At 36.6% G+C, this 27789-nt stretch overlaps 1 protein-coding gene across 1 annotated transcript in view; it reads left to right on the forward strand.

Moving 5' to 3' along the window:
• The first annotated feature begins 201 nt into the window (after positions 1-201).
• Positions 202-27789, forward strand: part of drl (derailed) — a 74086-nt gene continuing 46498 nt past the window's right edge. Inside the window, exon 1 of the mRNA XM_017609307.1 lies at positions 202-577. Within this exon, the coding sequence (XP_017464796.1) occupies positions 202-577 (376 nt within the window). The remainder of the gene's footprint in view (positions 578-27789) is intronic.

Consider the following 27789-nt stretch of genomic DNA (forward strand, 5'->3'; position numbering starts at 1 on the left):
TGCGTTAGTACAGAATAAACTGCAGAGGCGGCCATGCCAGCTTCGTGTGTTCAACCGCGTCCATCCATAGCGCAGTATTTTAGCAAACCAATTTCCACTAAAAAGAAGCATGAAATTGATCATCAATTGGTCACGATGATTGTGGGGGAATACCACCCATTTTCGGTTGTGGAGGATGCAGAGTTCAAAAAATGAGTATTCATGCTGAATCCATCGTACAAACTTCCAACGCGGAAAACAATATCCTCAACATTAGTTCCAGCAACTTACAGTGAAACCGTCGAAATAGTAAAACAGCGTTTGGGTAGAGCAAATGCAGTGTGTTCGACGGTAGATGGGTGGACATCTCGTGCGCAAGATAGCTTTATTAACGTTACTGCACACTATATCGTTGAAGATAACCAGTGCACATTTCTGGCTTCCAATTTGTCAAGCTGCGTTTCATATACAGAGCTGCATACTAGTGACAACATAACAAAGAAACTGACGGAAATTTTGCAAGAATGGGATTTATGCCATAAAATCACAGTAATTGCTACAGATAACGCGGTAAATATGAAAGCGGCGGTGCGAAGAGGTGGGTGGAGGCATTGGGGCTGTTTTGCGCATAGCCTAAATTTGGTAGCACAGTCAGGTTTGAAAGAAATTCAACCGGTTTTGGCAAAGTAAAGGCAATTGTGAGGCTTTTCAAACAAAGTTCGTATGCGCATTCACAGCTTAATGCCACGACAAAAAGAATGGAACTGCCCGTTTGCAAATTAATGAGCGACGTTCCAACCCATTGGACTGTGTAGTATAGATTTATTAAGTAATGAAGAATGGTTAGTTGCGCAACAAACCATGGATGTTATGGAGATGTTCGAAGTTGTGACTACTACAATTAGCGGAGAAAAGTATGTTAGCGCTTCGACAGTAATTTTATATGTTAAACAATTGGATAAACACTTAAAGACTTTAAACACCAACGAACTTACACCATTTGCACAAAAGTAATGCTTGAAATACAATACCGGCGAACGGCAAACTTCGCCGAATTGGGCGATGCTGTCGTTCACCGTTCGCCCAGCTATTTCGCCTACTTAAACAGAATTAGAGCGGTAGCGAAAACAGCTGATCCCATTTGGTCGCCTTTATAATTTGGGTGACCATATTTAGAAAAAACTAAACCATATTTAGAAATGAGGAAATGATAACAAATATAAATGTAAAACAAAGAAAGATTATTATAAATAATTTGTTTCAAGCCAGATTTAACGAATCCACAACTATATTTTTCAAACAACAAAAAAAAAAAATGTTTAGGTTGTTTTCTTTTAAAATTTTGAAAGCAAAAAACAAATACGGCCACCTTTGGCACGCACAGCTGTCATCGCCCAGCAGGGCGATAGAAATAAATCTATTGCCATGAAACGCCGCCAAGCGAACTTCGTATTTCGCTTTGGCTGTGTTCAATTTCATATGCTTGCGGGTGTTCTAATTTTGACAGCGCGAATTTCGCTGTGGTGAGTTCGCCGTTCGCCGGCATTGTATTTCAGCTATTAGTGAAAAAACTACTAAATGAGTTAACTGTTCGATTCAGAGTGTTGGAACAAAATGAGCTCATACCGCAAGCGACGATCCTTAACCCGCGTTTTAAGAAATTTGGATTTATCAGCGAGCTTAGTTATAAATCAGCTGTGAAAAGACCAAAGTAGGAAATACCATTATCCAAAACGAAGAAAATGAAGTAGATTTAAGTGTAGGCATTGATAACCGTGCTCAGAATAGTGCATTGGAAGGAGAACGGGAAGGTTTACTGTGGAAGGATTTCGATGCTGAGGTCCACATGTATACGCGTCCACAAGACCAATTAGCTATAGTAGAACTTGACAAATATTTGGCTGAGCCTATTTTGCCAAGGAAAAACGCGCAGGGAAAGAATAACGACCCTTTGCTCTGGTGGAGCCAGCATAGCATATTTATCCAAGGCTATATCGCATCATGAAATCACGGTTATGCATATCAGCCACTTCAGTACCATGTGAACGCATTTTTTCATATGCAGGACAAATTATTAGCGAAAAAAGAGAAAGACTAGACTGCGAAAAAGTATCGCAAATTAGTATTTTTAATTAAAATCTAGGACAATGATTTTTAAGAAAAAATTATACTTTTGAATAATATATTTAACTATATTTAAAATTTTTTTTTACAAATGATGGCAATTTATTGCTTTTGAGTTACAAATTAGTTCTTAAGATATATGAATATGTTTTGACGTGTCGTTATAAAAGCCAAGCGCCAAATGATCTTTTAAAAAGAATGTGATTTACTCAGTATTATCAGAAAGAACTAAGATTTTTATATAAAACTATATAAACCAATTGTAATAATCTACAACTGACTACCATTTTTATTGTTTTTTCTTTACTTTTAATTAGTATTTACGATCTCGATAAAATATATGATTTACCTAGTAAAATAAAAAACCAAGTTTTTTCGACAAATTTATTTAAACAAAAATGTTAAGAGCATATGCAGAATGTGGAAGCGAGATTCTTCTGCTTGCGTTTCAATGTTTATATCATTTATCAGTTTAATCACATACGATTAAATGTAAAAAAAAAATATTTTTAATTGCGGATCCGAAAGAAATATTTATTAGTTGCATTGAGTTACGCAAAAATAGTGCCGAAAATCAATCGATTGTGCTGAAGGTGCCGGCTGCTTCCGAAAGGGCCGAAAATGGCACAATGCACACTCATTTTCCATCACAGTCACACATACAATTTCACCAGTGTTGCCAGAACTTTTTGGGCCGACCGGCTAGATTGGCAAAAAAAAGCGGCTAAAAACGGCTAAAATGTTTTAATGAAATTTCACATAGACTCTGGCAAAAAACGGCTAAAATGTTTTAGTGAAAATTCACATGCTTTATTTAAATAAATCGCAAGAAACGAAAGACTAGTTAACACCATTAATTTATATCGAGTGTATATTCCTCATCAACAAATAAATCACTATTGTATATATCACCTGAATTCATTAATTTTAAGAGATCGTCATCTACAGTAAAATTATGGCAGCATTTTTCTTCGCGTTTTAAACCGTATCTTATATATAAAATAGCGTTTAACGTTTTAACGCACATTGGATTTCTTTGCTTAGTTTTTATTATATTCATTGAACTAAATATTCGCTCTACTTCTGCATTACTTATAGGCAAAACAAGAAAACTAAAAACTAGGTTGCAAAGGTCAGCGAAAGGGTTTTCTCCTAGGGCATTTCGAAATTGATAAACTTCGGCCCAAAATTTTACAGTTGAGTCTAAATTACTCCAGGTATGTAACGTTAACCGTTGCCATTGCATCTCTATGGATGTTATTTCGTCGGCATTATATTTGTGTTTTTGTTGCTGTAGTTGAACAAATACTTTTGGTTTAATTACTCTTAATGCATTTCCAACCGAAAAAAGTCAATTTTTTTTAGTGTGGCAATATTTGTAGGGAGGCGTTGGCGTAATTCCTTTATTAAAGTGATAATAAAATAGCGACCATTTTCTCGAATTATTTTCTCGGCTTCGTGGTCAAAAGCGTTTGTGCTTACTTTTGTTTTTAAATACTCTTCAAAACTGTGATAAAACTGAGGAAATGGAGCAAGGTATGGTTCCAACGGGGAGCATATAGGATCAAATGTGTCCGCGCTAATAAACTAGGGGGCATAGATGCGAAAGTAAAACATTGAGTTCATTAAAAATCTTCATTGGGTCTGCATTATTGCTTTCGAACAACTTGTTTACTTTTTGCTCCTGAAAATTAGGCAAATAGTAAAATCGGCTTTTTTTTACAAACCGGCTAACAAATCGGCTGCCGGCTAGATCGAATTTTCTCCGGCTAGTTGCTATCAAAACCGGCTAAATCTAGCCGGAAAACGGCTAAAATGGCTACGCTGAATTTCACTATTCTGTTGACTTCGTTTTCCCCTTCCGATCACTTTTTGCTTCCGCGCTTGCCCAGCTGTGCAAAGCCTTGCACGCGCAGTCGCCCGCGACACATATGTGATGATTTGGGCATCCCTACATTAGGCGATTTGTAAGGGTATGTGCCAAATTTCAGACATTTAGCTCAATATTTGTGGAAAATAGGCGATATTTTTGACGAATATGTATTTCAGGTGCGCAATACATAACGCCTAAACGATCACCTATTTCTCTAAAATTTTCGCCAACAAGTTTCCTCTTCTTCTCTCATTCATTTACATATTTTACACTCTTACAAATTGATTCCACGTACACATCGATGGTCCTCTGCAATAACGATACAATTAAATTCAAAAAATAAAATCCCTTCCTACAGTTAAGTGGCTCATGTCTCTAATCCTTACTAAAGTAAGCACTAAGGATTACTACAGGAAGGAGTAAGGATTAGACAAGTGTTAGAGGCATGAGCCTCTTAAAAGTGGTAAGAGCTTTTATTTTTTGAATTTTTAATTGTGTCGTTATTGCTGAGGACCATCGAAATGTACTTGCGTATTTTTTACGAATAAGAGCATTATTCATAAAGATTAAAATAGACTTTAATTATTTGTAAATCATAAATTGTACGTAATTTATCATTTACAAAGCTTTTTAAAGCTATGTTATTTTTAACGAATACCTTTCTTCTTCTTCTTCTATATATATAAAAGAAATCTGAGACGTAACGATTTCACAATTTCATAGAGTTTGTTGCACATTGAATGCCACTAAACAACAAATCGGCTGGCCCGATTTGGTTCATATTTGTCAGCACCTTGAAAATATGTATTCGTACCTGCACTCGCCAGGTAGCGCTAGGGTCGAATATTCCTATAAATTGCATTTACTTGCCGATTTGGCTCCTATTTAGAAAACTTTTAGATAATTGAAAATAAGTATTTAGACTAAAAACTTACTACGTATACATAAATAGGTGGCATTGCAGCCGAGATATTCCTAAAATTCGTATACACTGGGAGAATGATAGATATCTATATATACATAAATATGAGAGCGCCAATATACAAATCCCTAAAAGAAATTACGCTGGGGAACTGAAACTTGGCACGGATGCATTAATTGCAAATACCCCACTTATGGCGAAAAGTGGTAGGCATTGGAGAAGTGGGCGTTGGCACCGCCAATACAATTAGGGTTTCCAGATTTTTCTGCGCGAAATCATGCTAAAAAGATCAGTACTTTTCAGCACACTTTTATGCTAATCAAAATTATGAAGGTAAGTAACAGCTATACTTCTAAACGCCACAGTACTTATTTTTAACAACATTTTGGTATATAAATAAAATATAGTTCATAAAATATTAAAATGTTATTAATTTTAAGTAGACTGCATCACTCCCCATACAAAAAATTCAAATCGGTACTGTTTCCATTGGAATTATAAGATCTATTATATTTTATGACGCCCACCAAAATACTTCGGAAAAATACTAAGATTTACGTGAGCTGGACCGATTTGAAAATACCACCAAAAAAGGAGTTTTTTGTAAAAATATGGTTTCTTAAAGATTTTTTTTTAAATCCCTGTTCGGGGGAGACAAGCGTTTTTGTCTACCTTTTGCCTTTATACAAAAAGAACTATGATGCAAAAAAAAAACAATGTGCCTCTCAAAACTGGTTGACAACAAGCGAACGAATACCTTTTATTGCATTAACATGTGTGCTATTTAAACAAGCTTAGTATGATAGAATGTAAAGAGCAAATTCCAATAGATAACAATGAGCGCAAGTTAGCATAGCATGTATCGTAAAATTACAAATGATTATTATTATTGGCGCTGTAACCGCCTAAGCGATTTTGGCCGAGTTCAGCAAAGCACGCCAGTCGTTTCTCCTCTGTGCCAACTGACGCCAATTGGAAACGCCAAGTGAAGCCAAGTCCTTCTCCACCTGATCTTTCCATCGCAGTGGGGGCCTCCCTCTTCCTCTGCTACCACCAGCGGGTTCCGAGTTGAATACTTTCAGAGCTGGAGCGTCGGTGTCCATTCGAACGACATGACCAAGCCAGCGGTGCCGCTGTATTTTAATTCGCAGCACTATGTCCATATCGTTGTGAAGCTCATACAGCTCATCGTTCCATCGTCTGCGGTACTCGCCGTCGCCAACGCGTAAAGGCCCGTAAATCTTCCGCAAAATCTTTCTCTCAAACACTCCAAGAGCCGCCTCATCGGATGTTGTCATTGTCCATGCTTCTGCGCCATATACCAGCACGGGCATGATGAGTGACTTATAGAGCGTGGTTTTCGTACTTCGAGAGTAGCACTTGTTGGCAAGAGTGATTCTACGTTGGATTTTAGTGCTGACATTATTATCGGTGTTATCAAACTGCACACCTAGATTTTTTAGAAAAGTTCTTATTAAAAAGGTTTGTATTGTTTTAAAATTTTGTTGAATTTTTCTACTTTTTTTAACAATGTTTTAAATTTGGACTTATGTGGTTTTTGTTAGATGGTGAGTTGTATTTTTATAAAAAAAAAAGTAAACTTTAAACAAACAAACAAAAAATAGCCGAAACTGGTCACAATGTCGTGTCCCTTTTATTTTTCACATGACTGTATGTGGGCGTGTCTAACCCCGCCAACTTTTACATATTACAGTTTTTACTCTTAACAGACCTTAGGATAAAAATTTTATCCCGATATGTTCGCCGGCGCTTAATCTTTTTGAAGACTCAACAAAATCTATTTTCGGGCGCCACGATTTGAATTGGTGGAAACTGTTGGTTGACATTTTAATGAAATGATTTCTTTCTTTTCAATTATAATGATATTTCAAAACTGCTGATTTTTGGCGTTTGGATCTTTGCCAAAACAATGCAAACTTTTTACAAACGTAATTAATGCATTTTTGCAACTCATACCGATCTGGCTCCNTTGGTGGAAACTGTTGGTTGACATTTTAATGAAATGATTTCTTTCTTTTCAATTATAATGATATTTCAAAACTGCTGATTTTTGGCGTTTGGATCTTTGCCAAAACAATGCAAACTTTTTACAAACGTAATTAATGCATTTTTGCAACTCATACCGATCTGGCTCCAAACCCTCATATTCAATATCTTTCGCTATTGCACCCAGCAAATTTTGAACTTTTCGGGAATGCGTACCGAAATTTTCACGCCAAATCTCAAAAACACGCAATCGAGAAAATTCGCAGTGTTAACTTGTGCCTAGAAACATCTTGATTTAAAAAATTAGATAAATCAAAAAATAAACATGAAAAAAAAGGAGAAAATAGAGAGCTTGGGTAAGGGTTATGGAATACTACGCGAGCCTCTGCAGGTCAATGCATCTACACTGAACACTTTTATAATCTTAAAATATTAACAAACAATATGTAAATAACAATATTGAGGGCCGATAAGGGAAACACACTTAAAACATTGCCTAAATACTTGAAAGATGAATCAGGAAACACACAAAATCCTACTATTCTAAAACAACGATTTATTTTTTTATTTATTTAATTAATTAAGTCAAATACACAACCATAAGTTATTTTTAAAATGTTTGACCTTAAAACTAGATTAGATAGGTAATACTTAGATTAATTATTATTATAATTAGCAATTAATAATAGTAGTGGTAAAAGTAGTAGAGAATGGGACAAAAGTAGCGGTAGTAGTAAGGTTTAAGTAAGAGGATATAAGAGAGATGGATGATGGTATAAATACATCAAATTGAAAGAAAAGAAAACGTTCAACAATATTCTGCTAAATAAAGAAGCAATTCCTGTCTAAAGCGCAAAGTCCCCTTTATGTTTCTAATTTTTAGGGGTAAAGTGTTCCATAAGCGGGCAGAGAACGCAAAGTATTGACGTTCGGTCACCAAACAACTATATTTCATTGGGACTAAATTGAGATATCGCGGCTCCTGAGTAGTAATGATCTTCTGAAGTAACACTAAACATTTAAACTTTAGCAAATCGTCAAAAGATACAGATGCGATTTGCTTTGCAAACACAGAAATGTGGTCATAACGTTTTTTACAGTAGACGTACATAGTGATGTTATTATACAGTACATTAAGTTTACTACAACACACACTATCACAATTAGTATACAGCTTACAACCATACAGTAGCGTCGGTAACAAATACGTTTTAGCTAGAAGTAATAGAATTTTCACTGGTGTGAAGTGTTGAGTGGTCCATAGATTTCGGAGCATACCATATACTTTGCCTATGGCGCTAAAAATGTGATTTCTCCACAACGCCTAAATGTTTAACAGTGTCAACATATTTAATCACAACATTATTTAATTTAACCTCGGTATAGTCGTCAAGTATGAAGTTTTTCTTATATATAGCGATGCACTGAGATTTATCTGGATTAAGGATCAGTCCATTGTCAGAAGCCCACCTGCTTATAAATTTCAAGTCGGTATTTAAATTTTTAATACAAACATCAATTGAGTCAATGGGACAACTAACATATAATTGGACATCGTCTGCATAAACATGGACATCACTATATTTAATCACACTAAACAGGTCATTAATATACAGAACAAACAGCAAGGGACCAAGAATAGAACCTAGAGGGACATCTCTAGTTATAGGTAAGCAGTTGTATATAGTGTTACCGGCACATACTGCTTGTAAACGACCACTGAGCCCCACCACGCTTAACTCTATCTAAACGGAAAAGTTTATAACCTTTAACATAAAACGAAGCATCATTATGCCACGTAGATAGCCATGTCTCAGATACACACACAACAAAACCAGCAGAAGACTCAAAGATAAATCTGAATTCATCGATTTTAGATGGTGGGCTTTGGGCATTGAGATGACATATTTTGAATACAGACTTTTGCTTACTCAGGACGCGAAAAGTAGTGTCTCTGCCCTTGGAATAGTATCTATGTTTACACATCATTGAAGAAAGAAGTAAAGAAAAGAACATTGCACTTTAGAATCATTAAAATGCGAATATTACCAAACGTAACAAAAGATAAGGTTAACACAATAATTAAGAGAAAGTTTAAGTATCGGGAAAAGAGAAGATAAGAAAACGAGATCCATGAAAAGAGAAAGTTACAGTTCGCTGTTAACATTAAACTAGAGAGTGATATGAATATGAGAAAACTAACTGAACACAAACTTAAATATACAAAATAATGTAGTCATTTATTGCTGACTAACATAGCTGCAATGGCCTCTTTGGTAAGTAGCTTGACAGCTGCGCCTTCAGGCATCACACGAACGTATACTTCGCCTCTAACAGAATAGGCAGATGTTAAACGGCTTTGGTTTTTCAGCTGTGTCGCGAACTGCATAACTCCGCGATTACCTTTGGTTAGGCATTCGTTTATATAAACTCTCCCATCAGTTTTGCCTCCAATGTCACGAAGCTGAAATCACCTTTTTTTGGTTTTGTAAAACTTGGCAGCAGCTTTGAATAGCAGAGATCGGTCAAATGGAGAGACTAACTTAATAATGAGAGGTGCAGATTTGGTGTTATCTTTCCCTCTGCGCACACGAAACGCAGCGCGAACGGGGGGAGCATTTACCTCCATCGCTTCGCACAGCTTTCCAAAAATATCGCTTACGTTTTCCTCATTTTCGTGCGGTATCCCACTAACAATAATGGCACGTTCATAAGACGTAACTGTTTAGCTCATCTGCTACGAAACTGTTGGCAACTGTTGAACCCAACAATTACGTCTTAGAAACGACTTGGTGAATATGCTGCCAAATGAACAGCTGATAAATGTAAACAAATGAAATTGCAATAAATAGAGATAGTTGCGTCGATAGTATTCACAACTCAACGCTGATCTGCCGCCGTGTTAAAAAAATCGTTCAATGTTATAATGAATTAAGCAGTGTATAATTATCACCCTCATTGCGAGAGTCGTGTCGAATGCAAGTCGTTTTTCGAGAGTCGAATCGTATCGAAAATTTCACGTCATTGCCTAAAATTTCCACCCGACTAGTGTATTAAAACGGAACAACTTGGCAGCACTGTATAGTTTTCGACGATTTTGGTCGTTTATTTATTTCAGTACGACAGTAGACAATGCTTCTGTTGTCGAGTCGTACAATTTAGCCTAATTTACGACTTACGCAATGAGGCTGTATTANTTTCACGTCATTGCCTAAAATTTCCACCCGACTAGTGTATTAAAACGGAACAACTTGGCAGCACTGTATAGTTTTCGACGATTTTGGTCGTTTATTTATTTCAGTACGACAGTAGACAATGCTTCTGTTGTCGAGTCGTACAATTTAGCCTAATTTACGACTTACGCAATGAGGCTGTATTATTAGTATTATTATAAAATATTTTAGTTACTTTATCACATCAGTAATATAAAATGGAATAAATTTATTTGCAACTGCCACCTAACAAAGCGGCGTTAAATTTAGGCTATGCCCAACACGTTGAGTTCAGGTAGCGTACAAATTTGCCGCTGGAAAAAATTGCGGAAAGTTGCCAACTGTTGAGCTGAGCGGAACTACTCAACTGTGCGTTTCTAAGACAAACAGACAACGGCTACGCAACAGCTACGTCTTATGAACGCGCCCATTGTCCGCTGAAACACTGTTTTTTTCGTACACTGCAAGTTCAGCCTTGAGCTCACACACATCTTTACGCAGCTGCTCAAGTTGCGCATATTCGCTCTCAACTTCCGCGAGCCTAAGTCTGCGTTCAAACACGGAAACTCGAGTTTCTTATTATCGGCGATTTCTCTTTTGGTGTTGCCCTTTGCATTCACACACAGAAACTCTTTTGTACGCAATTATTGTTGTCAGCTGTGAATCGCCAACTTGAATTACTCAGACGAACGAGAGCACAAAGCGTGTTTCCCGAGTACGGGCGACTCGGTACCCGTCCCCTTTACTCGTCGCTCTCTCCCCTACAAGCTTCGAGTTTCCGCAACAAAAGTTTTCGTGTCTGAACGTCGACTTACCGCGAAATCCCTCATACTCCGCTTAATGCTCGACAGATCAGCTGTGATCCCGCTAATTCTACTTAGTACCTGTTCTTCAGATGCCTTCAGTCGTGCAGTTATCTGTTCCACTACGTTCTCAATTTTCCCTTCAAGCCGTGTAATCCATACAGGCGTAGAGCAAGTCTCATCTTTACCTACTTTAATTTGAGGCGTAGGTGGCATAGAACACAAGACGAATTATCTAAAAGTTTAATTGTAGAAATAAAGTCAATACCTCTATGTACAATATCCATTGCATACAACTCTCTTGGCTTTTCACAATATTTTAATTACGTTAAATCCAATTCAATTTTCAGCGTGCTGACGCTGTACAAATAAAATGAACAATTGATGACACTTTTGTTGCTTTTTTCAGAAACAACCATTAGAATGAAAACAAAATATATATGACAACATGAAGTTTGGACATAAAACTGATTGCAAAGCCTATTTTGGTGTAAAAATTTTTGCATACATTTTTTTTTAATTCTGGCCTATGGCAGCAACCACTGTGCTCCGGTTAGAAAGTGTGCTGGAGTTAGAACTTGTAAGTCGTCCGGGTTTTCTGAAATGGGACAGAGGGTCTTGAATTTATGATGGAAGTTCTCCGAAACTCAACACAGTGAGCCCTACAGCCATTTTAACGGCGGCCTCCCACAATCCTCCGAAATGGGGCACCGAGGTGGAATAAAGCGCCAATCAATTCCGTCATCAAAGCATTGATTAGGCATTCGTTTTTAGCTCCAACGAAGTTGGTAGCGTTACCTAACCAGATAACTCTTGGTTTGCCGCGCAAGCTGACAAAACGCATAAGGGCTGCGAGGAACAAGGTCGTTGTTAGATTCTTAACCAGTTCCAAACGACAAGCCTTGGCTGAAAAGCAAATGAATATGCAGATGTAGCATTTTACAGGTGGCCTATTCCGCACATCAGGCTTATAACAAAACGGGCCGCAGAAGTCGACGCCTGTAGTGTGGAAGCGACGTTGCATATGAACACGCTCTGCAGGCAATTCACCCATGATATTCTGCAATTACTTTAGTTTTGCGCGAAAGCACTGAATACATTTGTTAAGTACGTGAGCTACAGCCTTTCGCCAATATTGCAGACGAATGGTTGCAAATAACGCTTGGGGTTCGGCGTGCGGCGGCGGCGATGATAGTACTCAATGATACTTCTCGTAAGTGGATGGTATATGGGCAGTAATATCGGATGTCTGGCATTGAAATTCAAATTTGAGTTTTGAAGGTGTCCTCAAACACGAATCATTCCACCGGAGTCTAAAAACGGATTCAATGAGCTAAAACTAAACTTAGTAGAGCCGATCTCTCCTGAATCGATGATCTTCCTTTTATAAAGCGGTTAACAATAGCATAAATTCTCTGCATAGATCAAAAATTGTTAATATATTTGCAGTTTATGGAGTTATCTACCACCTTAGATGATGCGATTAGCATGGTTCGCCGTTTCTCTAAAGAAGTGCTTTCGAGGTTTGTCAGTTTGGGCCACTTAACACGACCGGACCAATTAGACCAAGAGGTTCATAGAAACTAGCGATTACTGACAGCACGCTTCGTTTTGTTACACGTCTGGGTGGAGGGGGTAAGCTTAATTCGAATTGAAGTTCATCCCTTTTAGGGTCCCAAGCTATACCTAGAGCCTTTGTGATGCCATTGCCGTCGCTGAACTTTAAATATTGTTGCCAATTACATAACTCAATTTCTTGAAAGATATTTTCGTTGTTTGAACAGTACTTTCTAAGCATGCGATTTCCCTTTTCCAGAATGTTTTGTGTTTGTATCAATATTTGCAATGCTAGATTTTCTGACTTTCTCCCGAGATAAGGTCATCCACGTAGAAATCTCTCAAAACTATCTCTTCTCCTACAGGATAATTGCATGCGTCATCAAATGCCAGCTGATGCATAGCCCGTACGGCTAAGAACGCTGCTGGTTTAGTTCCGTAGGTCACGCTGTCTTATCTATAAACTCGATAATCCTCCTCTGGCCGCTCACGCCAGAGTATGCACTGTAAAAAACTGTCGTTTTCGTCCACCTTTACGCACCTGTACATTTTACAAATATCCGCTGTTATAGCGATTTTGTGGGACCGAAACCTCAAAAGAGTGGTAACAAGTTTTGGTTGTATGGTAGAGCCAGAAAGTAAAATATCGTTTAATGAAACGCCTGTGGAAGTCGGAGCAGAAGTGTCAAAAACCATACGAAGTTTAGTTATGGTGCTTTCAATGCGCAATGATGTGGTAAACAATTTATGTGAACCCCGGGGGGAAGAGTTTCGATCGATGACATATGCTTAAGCTCCAAATACTCCTTAATGGATGCAGAGTATTCCGCTTTCAAATCTGGATTCTGTGAAAATCGCTTCTCTAAACCTTTAAATCGGCGAACCGCATTAGAACAAGAATCACCTAGATTGGAAATGGTGGATTTTAGTGGTAGTCTAACTACGTATTCTCCCGTATCCAACCAACGAAAATTGCTAACAAAGTGGTCTTCACAAACCAGGTCCTCCTTAGTACCTGCGCTTTATGTTTTCCTCAGTACAGCCTTCTATCTCCCAAGAACTTTTGACTAAATCGTTTAATGAAGTATCCACATAGTTGCATGGAGTTGCAGCGCAGACTACTGCTTTCGAAGACCCGAGTTCGACCTTGCCTACCACAATCCATCCTAATCGTGTTTTTTGCAATATTGGAAAGCCTTGTTTCAGACAAATTTGCCCCACGCATAACAGTTCAAAAAATAAGCTTACACCATTTAATAAGTCAATCTTCTGTGGGTGAAAAAATGAAGGATCTGCTAACGGGATATTTGCCGCACCGGCAAGAAAGTACACAAGGGTGTATGTAGAAAAAACAAAGCGATAGGTATCTGATGCATGGTTAAGAATACTCGAAGATGCGCCTAGTGATGATGTCGAAGGGTTAAAAAAAATATGACGGGTTAGCCAAAGAGATAGGAAAGTTTTTGGTAATCAAAGAAGAGACCTCTGAAAAAAAAAATTGTATCATGGCAGAATTTAATTTGGTAGAAGCCTCAAAGATAATACCGCATTACATATAGCGAAACTTTAAGAGATGATGCTCAAAGGCAAATGCTAGTAATAGGTCATATTAATGACCAACCTAGCTGAAAAAGTAAAAAAAAAACCAATTAATAGCAGAACAGACACCGACTGACATACCAACCCTAAAGAGATTTTTAAAGCAGCATATAAGCCCAACAACACAACAACGAAATTATATGCATATATTGCCAGGTGTTATCAAGGCACGCACTCAGTCGAAGCTTACGCGACACGAATGGAGAGTTGATTAGCTGTATTAAGTGAACTACAGTTGGCAGAGCAAGGTAATGAACATTGGGAGATCATTGTGAAGCTCAATTATCAAATAGGTCTATCAGCTTTTAAAAAAGGCTTGTCTGAGCCTTACAAGGCAGTCGTAGCAGCAGCTAGGCCAATCAAGTTGGCAGAAGCAATACAGGTGGCCAAAGAAGTCAGTCTAGTAAGGTCCACGCAAGTTCTGTACGCAAACAGAAGCAGGAATAGTTTCAATAGGAATTTCAATGAAAACAAAATTTTTAATAAGAGAGGCTCTGTAGACAATAGTGGCCAACACTCTAAAGGAGGAAATGAAAATTTCAGAGGAGGAAGACGACCGGATTAGGGAAACGGGTACGTCCCCGGCCAGCGAAATCCGGGGTACACACCAAGAAGAAATTAGTTCATATTACCCAAGTTGACAGCTCCACTAACTACATAAAACTAGGAATTGAAGGTAGCCCTAGAAAAGTAAGTTTATTAGTAGACACAGGAGCTGACATCTCAATAAATAAATAAAGCGTTTTAGGTGACGCTAAAGCGCNTTTATAAAAGTCAGTTGACACAGGGTGAACTTGCTAAAATAACAAATTTTTCCTAATGCCGATTGGTTACTTTTTTCATTTTATATTAATGGCCCTGTTTTGTGTCAATCTAGCAAAAACCAGCCTCTAACATGTCTATAACTGACTAAAACTTAAAGCCTGCTCTAAATTTAAAGATCAATTTTAACTAGAAGAGGTTTTGACTTTCGACTATAACTACGGCCCATACAATTTTCTATACAATACAAACATGCGTAGGCGCCCAAATAGATTTAATGCAATAAGAAAGCTTTTAAAGGTAGATGACTTAGATGAGAATGCAGAAAGGTCGATAATAGAAATTTGTGAGAGTTTTCAAGACGTATTCCATCAAGAAGGCGAAGCTTTAACGGTTAATAATTTCTATGAGCAGCATAATTCAACTACAGATAAGGCTCCAGTTTATATAAAGAACTATAGAATACCAAACATTCAATCAAAAGAAATTGATAAGCAGGTATCAGAGCTCATGGCAACTGCTCTTTTAAGCTTTCTATATATTTTGTATAGGCGCGCAGAGAGTAAAAGCTCTCTCTACCCATCGCTGCACTAAAGGTATAGAGCATAGAGAGAGTTGCCAAATAAATGGTATTACAAGTGAGACGTTAACAACTAGAGGAACAGCTAAAATTAAATTGCTGATAGGCGATAAGAAGATAGTGCATCAATTTAGTGTGGTTCAGAGTAAAATAAGTCTAACCACTGATGGGATAATCGGAAGAGATCTTTTAATAAAACATGACTGTAAGATTGACTATGAAACCTGTACGTTAATCATCATCATATAAGGAGAAGAAACAGAATTGCCTATGAATATGAACTTAAAATCTATCGCTAACATTACAATATCAGCAAGAAGTGAGATAATTAAAGCAGTGAAATTAGACTTAGAAGAAGATAGTGTAGTGCACGGTAAAGAAGTAATGAAAGGTGTATTTATCGCCAATTCAATTGTGCCAGCGAAGGGCATAAAGCATATTCGACTTTTAAACTCCAGGGACACGGATGTAGTGATGAAGAAAGCAAACATAGGTGTAAAACGATTAAACACATAGGCCCGTAGTTATAGACAAGTTAGAGGCAGGTTTTAACATTTAAAACTGTATATTAAGATAAACACTCTTTTAACACTGTCATAGTCAACTTAAAAGACCTTTTAACTTAAAAACGGCGTTTTAAATTTAAAATGAGGTTGGCGAGGTTTTAAAATCTTAAAAGCGTACTCTAAGTAGACATTTTCCTGCCAAAATTTGCGGAGAAAATACAAAGGTAGTCTTAATTTGAAGAATATGTTTCCCAGTCAAAGGATATTTCGAGATTTTGCGATTTTGGATGATACAATCGCAACCAGAAATAGGAAAACATACAAGCAACGCCAAGATCCTTTTCAAATTAAATAGGAGGATCTCAATCAGGTCTTTTCAGCAGCAGTCCAATTAACTTCACGAACNAGATATTTTCCTGACAAAATTTGCGGAGAAAATACAAAAGTAGTCTTAATTTGAAGAGTATGTTTCCCAATCAAAGGATATTTAAAGATTTTGCGATTTTGGATGATACAATCGCAACCAGAAATAGGAAAACATACAAGCAACGCCAAGATCATTTTCAAATTAAATAGGAGGATTTCAATCAGGTCTTTTCAGCAGCAGTCCAATTAACTTCACGAATTCTTTTCACTTCCTACAAAAATTAAATTATTTACGTTAATAAATTATATTTTACAAAAGNCATAGTCAACTTAAAAGGCCTTTTAACTTTAAAACGGCGTTTTAAATTTAAAATGAGGTTGACGAGGTTTTAAAATCGTAAAAGCGTACTCTAAGTAGATATTTTCCTGACAAAATTTGCGGAGAAAATACAAAAGTAGTCTTAATTTGAAGAGTATGTTTCCCAATCAAAGGATATTTAAAGATTTTGCGATTTTGGATGATACAATCGCAACCAGAAATAGGAAAACATACAAGCAACGCCAAGATCATTTTCAAATTAAATAGGAGGATTTCAATCAGGTCTTTTCAGCAGCAGTCCAATTAACTTCACGAATTCTTTTCACTTCCTACAAAAATTAAATTATTTACGTTAATAAATTATATTTAACAAAAATTTGTTATTTACTTATAGCCCAAGAGCCCGCGACTGCCAGACCTTCGTTATTTTATAAAGGCTGAAAGCTTCTCTATGTATGCCCCCAACACAGGTAATAACAAACCCAGACTATGAAATTTGGGTAGTGGTGGCTTTGGCAGGTACGAGGTAGTAAAGGTGTATAAAATACCACCTCAAATTCGTGATAGTGTAAATGTCAGTTTTTATATATTTTACTCGTAATAACATTAGAAACAACGTCGTTCATTGCCAGACACTTAGCATGGTTCCTACCGCCTGCCAGACACCCTTAAACCATGAAAAATTTAAGTTATACTTTCGTCATAGTATAAAAGCTGATTTTTATATATGTCACTTGCGGAACTATCAAAAGATGTTTCCTCACTTGCCAGACCGTTTCGATAGTCCCTTCATCTTGCCAGATGCTTTAAAGGCGTAGGTGCGAGCATGAAAAAACTGATAAAAATTATACTTTGTTAGTTACTTATCGGAGACGGCGGTCCTTACAAGTTGAATTCCAAGTTCGTCGGAATATTTTTTTTTTTTTTTTTATGTATGTTACCGCATAACTTTGGACCGCGTCAACCGATTTCGATAATTCTTTTTGCATCGGAAAAGTAGTGTCTCAGAGGTGGTCCCATACTAATCTGGTTGAGATCCGATCAGTGGATCATGAGATATATATATATATATTTTTTTTTATATGGGAGTTGAAGTCGGTTTTTTTTTGCTAAAAATTACTTGTTTTTATAACACTGTAGGGAAAATTTAAATTTTTCAAATGACCCAAAAAACGCCGAGACACGTAAATTTAATTTTGGATCCTAGATTATGGATCTATATGCCGTTTTTCCATATCAGATCATTTTCACAAGATATTTTAATTTTTATGAAAAAATATATGTGTATGCACTTTATTTTGGTGCGAATCACGTAAGTACGATAATTTATTTTGAATTAGAATATTATTATGCATGTATATGACAAAAAAAATCTGCAATGTACTGTTTTAATATTACCAGCGCAGTAAGTCCGATGATAAAGTTCTCAATTTATGAAACTTTAAAAAAAAATGTTTAAACGTCAAAAATTTTAAATAAACCTAGCTGTTTTTTGTATCACGGTTGGTTCTGTACTTGTAATAGTATATTACCATGGAAGACGTTTTAATTTATGCCGTTTGTAAAAAAAGTGATAAGAAAATAATATTGTTTTCTAAAGAGACATTAAAAAATGTCAAACTGTTTTGAAAGTTAAAAAAACATAACCTTAAATATAAAGATGTTATTTTGCCTGATGAATATACAGACAGTGGTTATCATCTGGAATGCTATAAAGCATTCACAGGACTTATGACAAAATTTTCCACCAGTGTACTTCCAGACAATTTACCTCCAGCTATGCCGTTGATACCTAAGTTGACCACCGAACCATCTAATTTTCAGCCATTATCAACAATATCTTCGACATCACAACCAACTTTAATTTTTCAAAGGATTTTTTTCTCAAATATACTCTTTTTATAGAATTTTAGTCTAATTTTATGTTTATATTTTCTTATAAAATTTTGAAAAAAATAGGCTTTGTGGCATAGCGAATAGCCATTGGCATTAAGAAATTTTGTAAGAAATTTGAATTCAACCTGTAAGGACCGCCGTCTCCGATAAGTAACTATCAAAGTATAATTTTTATCAGTTTTTTCATGCTCGCACCTACGCCTTTAAAGCGTCTGGCAAGATGAAGGAACTATCGAAACGGTCTGGCAAGTGAGGAAACATCTTTTGATAGTTCCCCAAGTGACATATATAAAAATCAGCTTTTATACTATGACGAAAGTATAACTTAAATTTTTCATGGTTTAAGGGTGTCTGGCAGGGGGTAGGAACCATGCTAAGTGTCTGGCAATGAACGACGTTGTTTCTAATGTTATTACGAGTAAAATATATAAAATCTGACCTTTATACTATCACGAATTTGAGGTGGTATTTTATACACCTTTACTCCCTGGTACCTGCCAAAGCCACCACTACCCAAATTTCATAGTCTGGATTTGTTATTACCTGTGTTGGGGCATACATAGAGAAGCTTTCAGCCTTTATAAAATAACGAAGGTCTGGCAGTCGCGGGCTCTTGCTCTATTACAGTTTGCTGCGCCATTTTCAAAATTATTTATAAAAGTCAGTTGACGCAGGCTGAACTTGCTAAAATAACAAATTTTTCCTAATGCCGATTGGTTACTTTTTTCATTTTATATTAATGGCCCTGTTTTGTGTCAATCTAGCAAAAACCTGCCTCTAACATGTCTATAACTGACCAAAACTTAAAGCCTGCTCTAAATTTAAAGATCAATTTTAACTAGAAGAGGTTTTGACTTTCGACTATAACTACGGCCCATACAATTTTCTATACAATACAAACATAGATTTAATGCAATAAGAAAGCTTTTAAAGGTAGATGACTTAGATGAGAATGCAGAAAGGTCGATAATAGAAATTTGTGAGAGTTTTCAAGACGTATTCCATCAAGAAGGCGAAGCTTTAACGGTTAATAATTTCTATGAGCAGCATATTTCAACTACAGATAAGGCTCCAGTTTATATAAAGAACTATAGAATACCAAACATTCAATCAAAAGAAATTGATAAGCAGGTATCAGAGCTCATGGCAACTGACATTATATAACCATCAGTGAGTCCTTATAATTCGTTACTTTTAGTAGTGCCTAAAAAGAGCAACAATGAAGAAGAAAAATGGAGATTACTCGTAGCTTTTAGGCAGTTAAATAAAAAGGTGGTAAGTGACAAGTTCCCACTGACAAGACTAGATGACATATTAGATAAGTTGGGAAAAGCAAAATACTTCTCGACTTTAGACATGACTAGTTTGTTTCATCAGATTCCACTGAATACTAAATCTAGACCATTAACGGCATTCTCCACAGACAAAGGGCATTTCCAATTCAAAAGGTTGCCGTTTGGACTAAAAATATCTTCAAATAGTTTTCAAAGAATGCTATCTTTAGCACAAAGTGGTCTACAAGACAAGGCGTTTCTTTATGTAGATGATAACATAGTGTTAAGTTCTAATCTGAGAGATCATAATGAGAGCTTGATTGAAGTACTGAGGAGACTGCAAAAATACAATCTGAAACTCAATCCTGAGAAATGCAATTTTCTAAAACTAGAAGTAGTCTACCTTGGCCATTTAATAACAGCAGACGGCGTAAGTCGAAGTCATAAAGAATTATCTAATACCAAAGAATGCTGACGAGGTGAGGATATTTGTAGCTTTTTGTAATTACTATAGGAGATCCATCCAAGACTTTGCTGACATAGCCAGACTATTGAATAACTAGTACCACTTTTACCACTTTGAAAAGAAGCTAATTTCACCACCAGTACTAAGCTACCCTGATTTTACCAAGCCGTTTATCCTAACGACTGATGCTTCCAATTATGCGCAAGGTGCGGTCTTGTCGCAAGGGGAGATAGGAAAATATAGACCAATAGCCTTTTCAAGTAAATCATGAAACAAACATGAACTTAATAAGCCAGTGATTGAAAAAGAACTACTCGAAATTCATTGGGGCATCAACTCTTTCATACCATATCTGTTTGGCAGAAAATTTATAGTCTACACCGACCACAGGCCGTTAGTTAGTTTATTTACTCATAAGAACCCATCGTCAAAATCAACTAGAATTCGAATAGACTTAATGGATTATGATTTTGAGATAATCTTTAAATAAGGAAAGATGAACACAAATGCAGATGCTCTCTCCAGGATAGAGCTAGATGTGTGTGATGTAGTGTTAATGTATTAACTAGAAAGATGAAAGAAAAAAAAGGGCAAAGAAGATACAGACAAGGTAGAAGTGCGTGACCTTGTAGGTACCTTGATTTCAGGTAAGGAGATTGATCACCTCGTGATTGGTTACTCATAGTAAATAAGATATTTTATAACTAAACTATTGTAATAGATTGTAAGCATGTATGTGTGGAAGAACATGAGCAAAATGGTTAACGAATTTGTTAATAACTGTAAAATTTGTGCCAATGTCACAAAAGAAAGGTTTCACATAAAGGAAACTCCCAGCATATCTTTTGAGGTAATCACAGTAGACACAGTAGGACCGCTGAGGCCATCTAATAACTATAGGTACATACTAACCCTTCAGTGTGAGTTGACCAAATTTGTTGAGGCAATTCCTTTAGAAAACAAAGAAGCAGCGACTGTAGCGAAAGCAATAGTAGACAAATTTATATTTAAATACGGCTGTTTTAGGAAAATGAAGACAGACAAAGGCACGGAATTTACAAACGAACTCTTAAAGAATATATGTAAGTTGCTTAAAATAGAGAAAACAGCCTCAACACCTTTTCATCATGAGACCTTAGGAACTATAGAAGGAACCACAGAGTTCTCAACGACTATTTGATGGCCATGCATGGAGTAGATAATTGGGATGAAATGATTCCATATTACGTCTATAGTTATAATTCAACTCCACACACAACTACGACATGTACTCGCTTTGAGTTAGTCTATGGCAAATTAAGTGCATTACCATGTGAGAAATGAAGAATAGAGAGACATTGTACAATATTGATGATTATGTAACAGAATTGAAACTGAAACTGAACTACGCGCACACAAATTGTGAATAGAAATAAGCAGAGCAATGTAAAAAAGGCAAATTGCCAAGTAGGAGACTTTGTATATTTAAAAGTAGGAAACAAGAGAAAGTTGGAAAAACCATTTAAAGGTCCATTCAAGATAGATCAAAAAGGGTCAAAAAGTACATTACCGTTAGATGAAAAAAAGTAGAATTACATAATAATAATTTAGTGAAATGTAGACACAGCAGTTAAAATGTTGTTAAGAAAAAAAACCCCTATCTACTCGTATAAATTACTTTGAATTTTAAGAAATTACAACTAATTTACACCCCTATTGCGAGTGTCGACTAGAAGTAGATAAACGACTACTAAGGGATTATCGATTATCGATCCTATTGTGAGTGTCGATTAGTCGCGCAATTAGCGAATGTGAATAGTTTTTAATCGCTTATCCTTATACTGCTATTTTTGAGTCGATAGCGTTTGAGTGAAAATTTTCGTGATATAAATAAACAAATAATGGATAAAAAGTAAGATATTTTCATCGAAAGCGGTACAAAAATTTACTATACATATGTGTGTGAATTGCAGATCAAAGGTGGATGCAAAAAGAAGCAACTTGGGCGGCTGGTCTAGCTGATGCAGGACAAGCAGGACTTGGCGAAAGGAATTTACGGCAAGACTCGGGGAAAGCCCAGATGGGAAGCCATAGCAGTAGAGCTGAACAGCTTGAGACCACCACTACGTTCATGGGAAAAGTGGTTAAAGATGAAATAAATACATATTAAGCTTTAATTAATAAAATAATCGGGTATAATTTGATGTAGGTTTGGACAGATTAAGAGCAAGACGAAAAGGAAAATTTCGGAAAACAGGGCAGGATTTCGTACAACTGGTGGGGCCCAATTAGGAAGGGGTGGCAGTTTTTTAAGGTACGATATTTTTTCGGACCCACCAGTTCAAGAAATCGGACACAATGCAGTTGTTCAATCGGAGGAAATCCCAGAGGAGCAGGTAACTTGTGGTAGTGATTACATANAATAGAGAGACATTGTACAATATTGATGATTATGTAACAGAATTGAAACTGAAACTGAACTACGCGCACACAAATTGTGAATAGAAATAAGCAGAGCAATGTAAAAAAGGCAAATTGCCAAGTAGGAGACTTTGTATATTTAAAAGTAGGAAACAAGAGAAAGTTGGAAAAACCATTTAAAGGTCCATTCAAGATAGATCAAAAAGGGTCAAAAAGTACATTACCGTTAGATGAAAAAAAGTAGAATTACATAATAATAATTTAGTGAAATGTAGACACAGCAGTTAAAATGTTGTTAAGAAAAAAAACCCCTATCTACTCGTATAAATTACTTTGAATTTTAAGAAATTACAACTAATTTACACCCCTATTGCGAGTGTCGACTAGAAGTAGATAAACGACTACTAAGGGATTATCGATTATCGATCCTATTGTGAGTGTCGATTAGTCGCGCAATTAGCGAATGTGAATAGTTTTTAATCGCTTATCCTTATACTGCTATTTTTGAGTCGATAGCGTTTGAGTGAAAATTTTCGTGATATAAATAAACAAATAATGGATAAAAAGTAAGATATTTTCATCGAAAGCGGTACAAAAATTTACTATACATATGTGTGTGAATTGCAGATCAAAGGTGGATGCAAAAAGAAGCAACTTGGGCGGCTGGTCTAGCTGATGCAGGACAAGCAGGACTTGGCGAAAGGAATTTACGGCAAGACTCGGGGAAAGCCCAGATGGGAAGCCATAGCAGTAGAGCTGAACAGCTTGAGACCACCACTACGTTCATGGGAAAAGTGGTTAAAGATGAAATAAATACATATTAAGCTTTAATTAATAAAATAATCGGGTATAATTTGATGTAGGTTTGGACAGATTAAGAGCAAGACGAAAAGGAAAATTTCGGAAAACAGGGCAGGATTTCGTACAACTGGTGGGGCCCAATTAGGAAGGGGTGGCAGTTTTTTAAGGTACGATATTTTTTCGGACCCACCAGTTCAAGAAATCGGACACAATGCAGTTGTTCAATCGGAGGAAATCCCAGAGGAGCAGGTAACTTGTGGTAGTGATTACATAACAATATCTGGGGAAGATTGTGAAATGCGTGAAACCCAGGAGACCGAAATTTTTGAAGTGCATCGTACTTCAAGAAGAAGAAAAGTTGCCAATTCTACTGCAAATGATAAGAGAATTGCATTACTAGAAAAGCAAGTAAACAACCAAGCGAAGCATTTTGAGGCAATGGAAGAAAGTGCAAATAATATAAAAAAGAGCCTGAAGGACATAGAAAGTTCTGTAAGGAAGACATACAACCTTCAAAAAGAAAATCTGGCTATAGAGAAAGAGAAACTATAATTAAAAAAAAACGAATGCTTCTTAAGGAAGAGATTGCAAATAAAAACAGACATAGAACTGAGGAACTCAAACTAAAAGTTCAACTATTGCATCGCCATTCGCAGTGTTTTTGCGCAGAACCAACATCAAAATTTACGAAATACTGCATAATTTATTAATATTCTAATACTCGGAAATTTGAAATCTTTATTTTAAGTTAAAGTTTAATTGTTTAACTACACGCTTATGTTAAAGTTCTTAAATCGGGCCACGCGTTTGGACACAAATACCCAAAATCATTGTACAAAGAACTGAACCTTACTGAATTGCTTAAACTAATTGCGTTCCAGATGCTTCACGATTTGCGGGTTTTTACAGGAAGCTGTTCCACGGGGCCACCTTCCATAAGGTTTATTAATGGCGAAAATAGCTTTTCCTGCAAATCGTGAAGCATCTGGAACGCAACTGCTATCATAAAATTCACATATGTATGTACTAGGGATGTTGCGAATGTGGAATTTTAGACATCCGCGGATGCGTATGCGGATGCGAATTTCTTACAGCTAACATCCGCGAATTCGGATGTCAAGAATTTTTAAGAAACAATTCGAATCTAGCATAATGGCGAGATCGTTGTTTAAACAGCGCTTACAAGCCAAACCAGATACATATATCAGGTTGTTCTAAAGATTTTTAAAAAGAATTCTTCATTCTCATTGGCCGTTTCAGAACGTTGGGAATCTGTAACTTCATCACTGTTTTTCGATTTTAGTTGTTGTAATTCATTTCTAATACTTTCTAAAGCTAAATAGGTGGATATGGAAAATAAATTATTCTGCCTTATCCTGAGTTTCGCCTGGAAAAAAATTCATCCGAAAATTTGTCATCCGCCCATAGTAAAACCATGGAAACCAAAAGTGAAAAGTGAACCGGTTCGGGGAAAATGAAACTCATGATGATGGGGGTGATTATTTTCCAGGAATGGAAATTTTTAACAAAATTCTGTTTTTAAAAACGTGGCTACCAGCCGAATCGGATCAGAATATTGTTATTTTTTTTTAAAAGCACCCTGTTTTTATAAGCATTCGAATCTCAGCTAGTTACGTAATTCTTATCTTATTAAAGGTCAGAACTGTAGTTTTTTAATTATTTGAGCATCCCAACCAAACATTTAGGTTTGAGCTCAACTTGAGGTTAAGTTGAGAACTAAGATATTTCTCAAATCTCCAACGTTGTTTCTCAACAGTACCTCAAGTGGAGGATCATAGCGTTCTCAACAAAAAGGGCATTTTGCTTTGTATGAAAAAAGGACTGTTTCTCAAGTTGAGAAAATGCTAGTTCTCAACTTGAAGTCCAATGTAATTCTCCAATTGGTATCAAAAATATCATTGAAATACTGAAATTTAAATAGTAAAATACCTTATACCTTTTTGATTGAAACGACATACAGAGAAGAATTTAAATATTAATTTTTAATTTTATTACTCCTTTTGTATTATGTAGTTAATCAATATCGTATTACAATAATAAACTTCACAGTATACAGTCCGACAGTAATTTTGCCACTTGATTCACTTCGCCTTTTATTTTATTTCAAGATTATTTGAGGATATTTTGAAGATTATTTACATCCTTTTTGTTGGTAATTTTCCCCTTTATATAGCTTCCGTTTTTCACTTGATATTAAAAATTCGTTTGTTTATCACTTTTTACGTATCTGCGCGTCGGTTAGAGATGAGTTGGAGAATGTTGGATATCAACTTGAGAACTATTAATTTCTCCATGGTTGGAGAAATATTTTTTGGTGTTTATTGGTTCGATTCTCTTAATAGCCAGACGTTGATCATATCTGCTAGAAAACCCTATTGAGGGAGCTTACTTTTTGACTTTAAATATCAAAGAAGGGACAGTTCTACCAAAGAAGTTTTTAGCCAAGGATTCAATGTAATGTATATCCCTATGAACAGTGCGCACTTTCTTCTTTTGTGTCTAGTAGGTTTTTTCAGATGGATCCAAAAAAATCATAATAAAAAAAGAAACCAATGCAGGTATTTAAAGCACAGAAAAAAAAATTGTTAAAAAGACTATGTTCCCATTCAGGAGTAAAGTCCTCTCTCGACGTACGAAAACCACGCTCTATAAGTCACTCATCATGGCCGTGCTGGTATATGGCGCAGAAGCCTAGACAATCACAACATCCGATGAGGCTGCTCTTGGAGTGTTCGAGAGAAACATTTTGCGGAAGATTTACGGGTATTTACGCTTTGGCGACGGCGAGTACCGCAGACGATGGAACGATGAGCTATATGAGCTTTACAACGGCATGGACATAATGTGGAGAATTAAAATACAGCCGCTCCGCTGGCTTGGCCATGTCGTTCGAATGGACACCGACGCTCCAGCTCTGAAAGTATTCAACTCGGAACCCGCTGGTGGTAGCAGACGAAGAGGGAGGCCCCCACTGCGATGGAAAGATCAGGTGGAGATGAACTTGGCTTCACTTGGCGTTTCCAATTGGCGTCAGTTGGCACAGAAGAGAAACGACTGGCGTGCGTTGCTGAACTCGGCCAAAATCGTTAAGGCGGTTACAGCGCCAAATTCTAATAAGAAGAAGACTATATTCCCTTTGACGTACGTCAAAGGTCAAGTAGAAGTTGGAACTTGTATGACTGCCCATTGATAACGCGGTTATATAGCTTAAGAAATAATATGTTTAACGACATTTTTGTCAAAGTTGATAAATATGACATGTGCCCAGTTGTGTTACACAAATACTCCAACAACCACAGGCAAAAATATTGGGTACAATTTGTCATTTTGTTTGCCATATATACGTTTTATCGGTGCACTTGCACAACATTCGCATTCGAAAAAGCTCCGCATTGATTATTGCGAATGCGAAAGCGAGTGCGAATGTTAAAATTAATGCGGAAGCTCCGCAGTTACGAATGCGAATGCGAATATTCGCAACAACCCTGGTATGTACATACACTTCATCTTCCAACTCCAAGGGATTCGACGAATCCTGCAATTTCCTCCTTGCTTTAGCCAACTCTACTAATTTATTGCCTTCCACATCATTTTCCTCATCACTAAACCATATCTTAACAGTATCCATTTTTTTTAATTTTATAATAAAAGCAACTGTTTTAAAAATAATGCAAATGAAACACTAGAGAAAAAAATGTAAACAAATAAACAGCTCTTTACAATTTGGTCAACCATTCACAATAGTAAAAAATTTTATCGATCAAGTTACACAATAGCATAATAAAAGATGATCGACTCAATCGACAAATTTCTATTCTACTGCCAGTCGACACTTGCAATAGGGGGGTTAGATTTTTCTTGAGGGGTAGGATGCAGTGTGCCTGACCTACATCAAACACTTGTGGCTCATATTGCTGAGTCGGCGTATTTGTTGTGACGGTCGAGTGTGGATTGATGACACATGCAGAACACTCGTAATGGCTTGCACTGTGGCTTAACGTGGGGTGCCACATGAGACACACTTAACGCTTGCTATTACAAACACAAGATCGGGTGACGAGCGATATGGGTCATCGCATACTACATGTGTAACCAAAGTAACTAAAGAATGAATGTAAATGAGGGGAAATAGCTTAGGGAGTAACCAAGCAATGTGATTGGTTACTCATAGTAAATAAGATATTTTATAACTAAACTATTGTAATAGATTGTAAGCATGTTGTAGTATATATATCGGCGATGAGCCGAGAAATAAACATTCTTTCACTCAATTCCAAATTGACGTGTCTGAAACAGAGGGGTTATACGCTTGAGAAAAGCAG

Source organism: Rhagoletis zephyria, unplaced genomic scaffold (genome assembly GCF_001687245.7).
Source record: "Rhagoletis zephyria isolate East Lansing unplaced genomic scaffold, Rhagoletis_zephyria_1.1 Rzeph_scaffold_00212, whole genome shotgun sequence".
Classification (NCBI taxonomy): Eukaryota; Metazoa; Arthropoda; class Insecta; order Diptera; family Tephritidae; genus Rhagoletis; species Rhagoletis zephyria.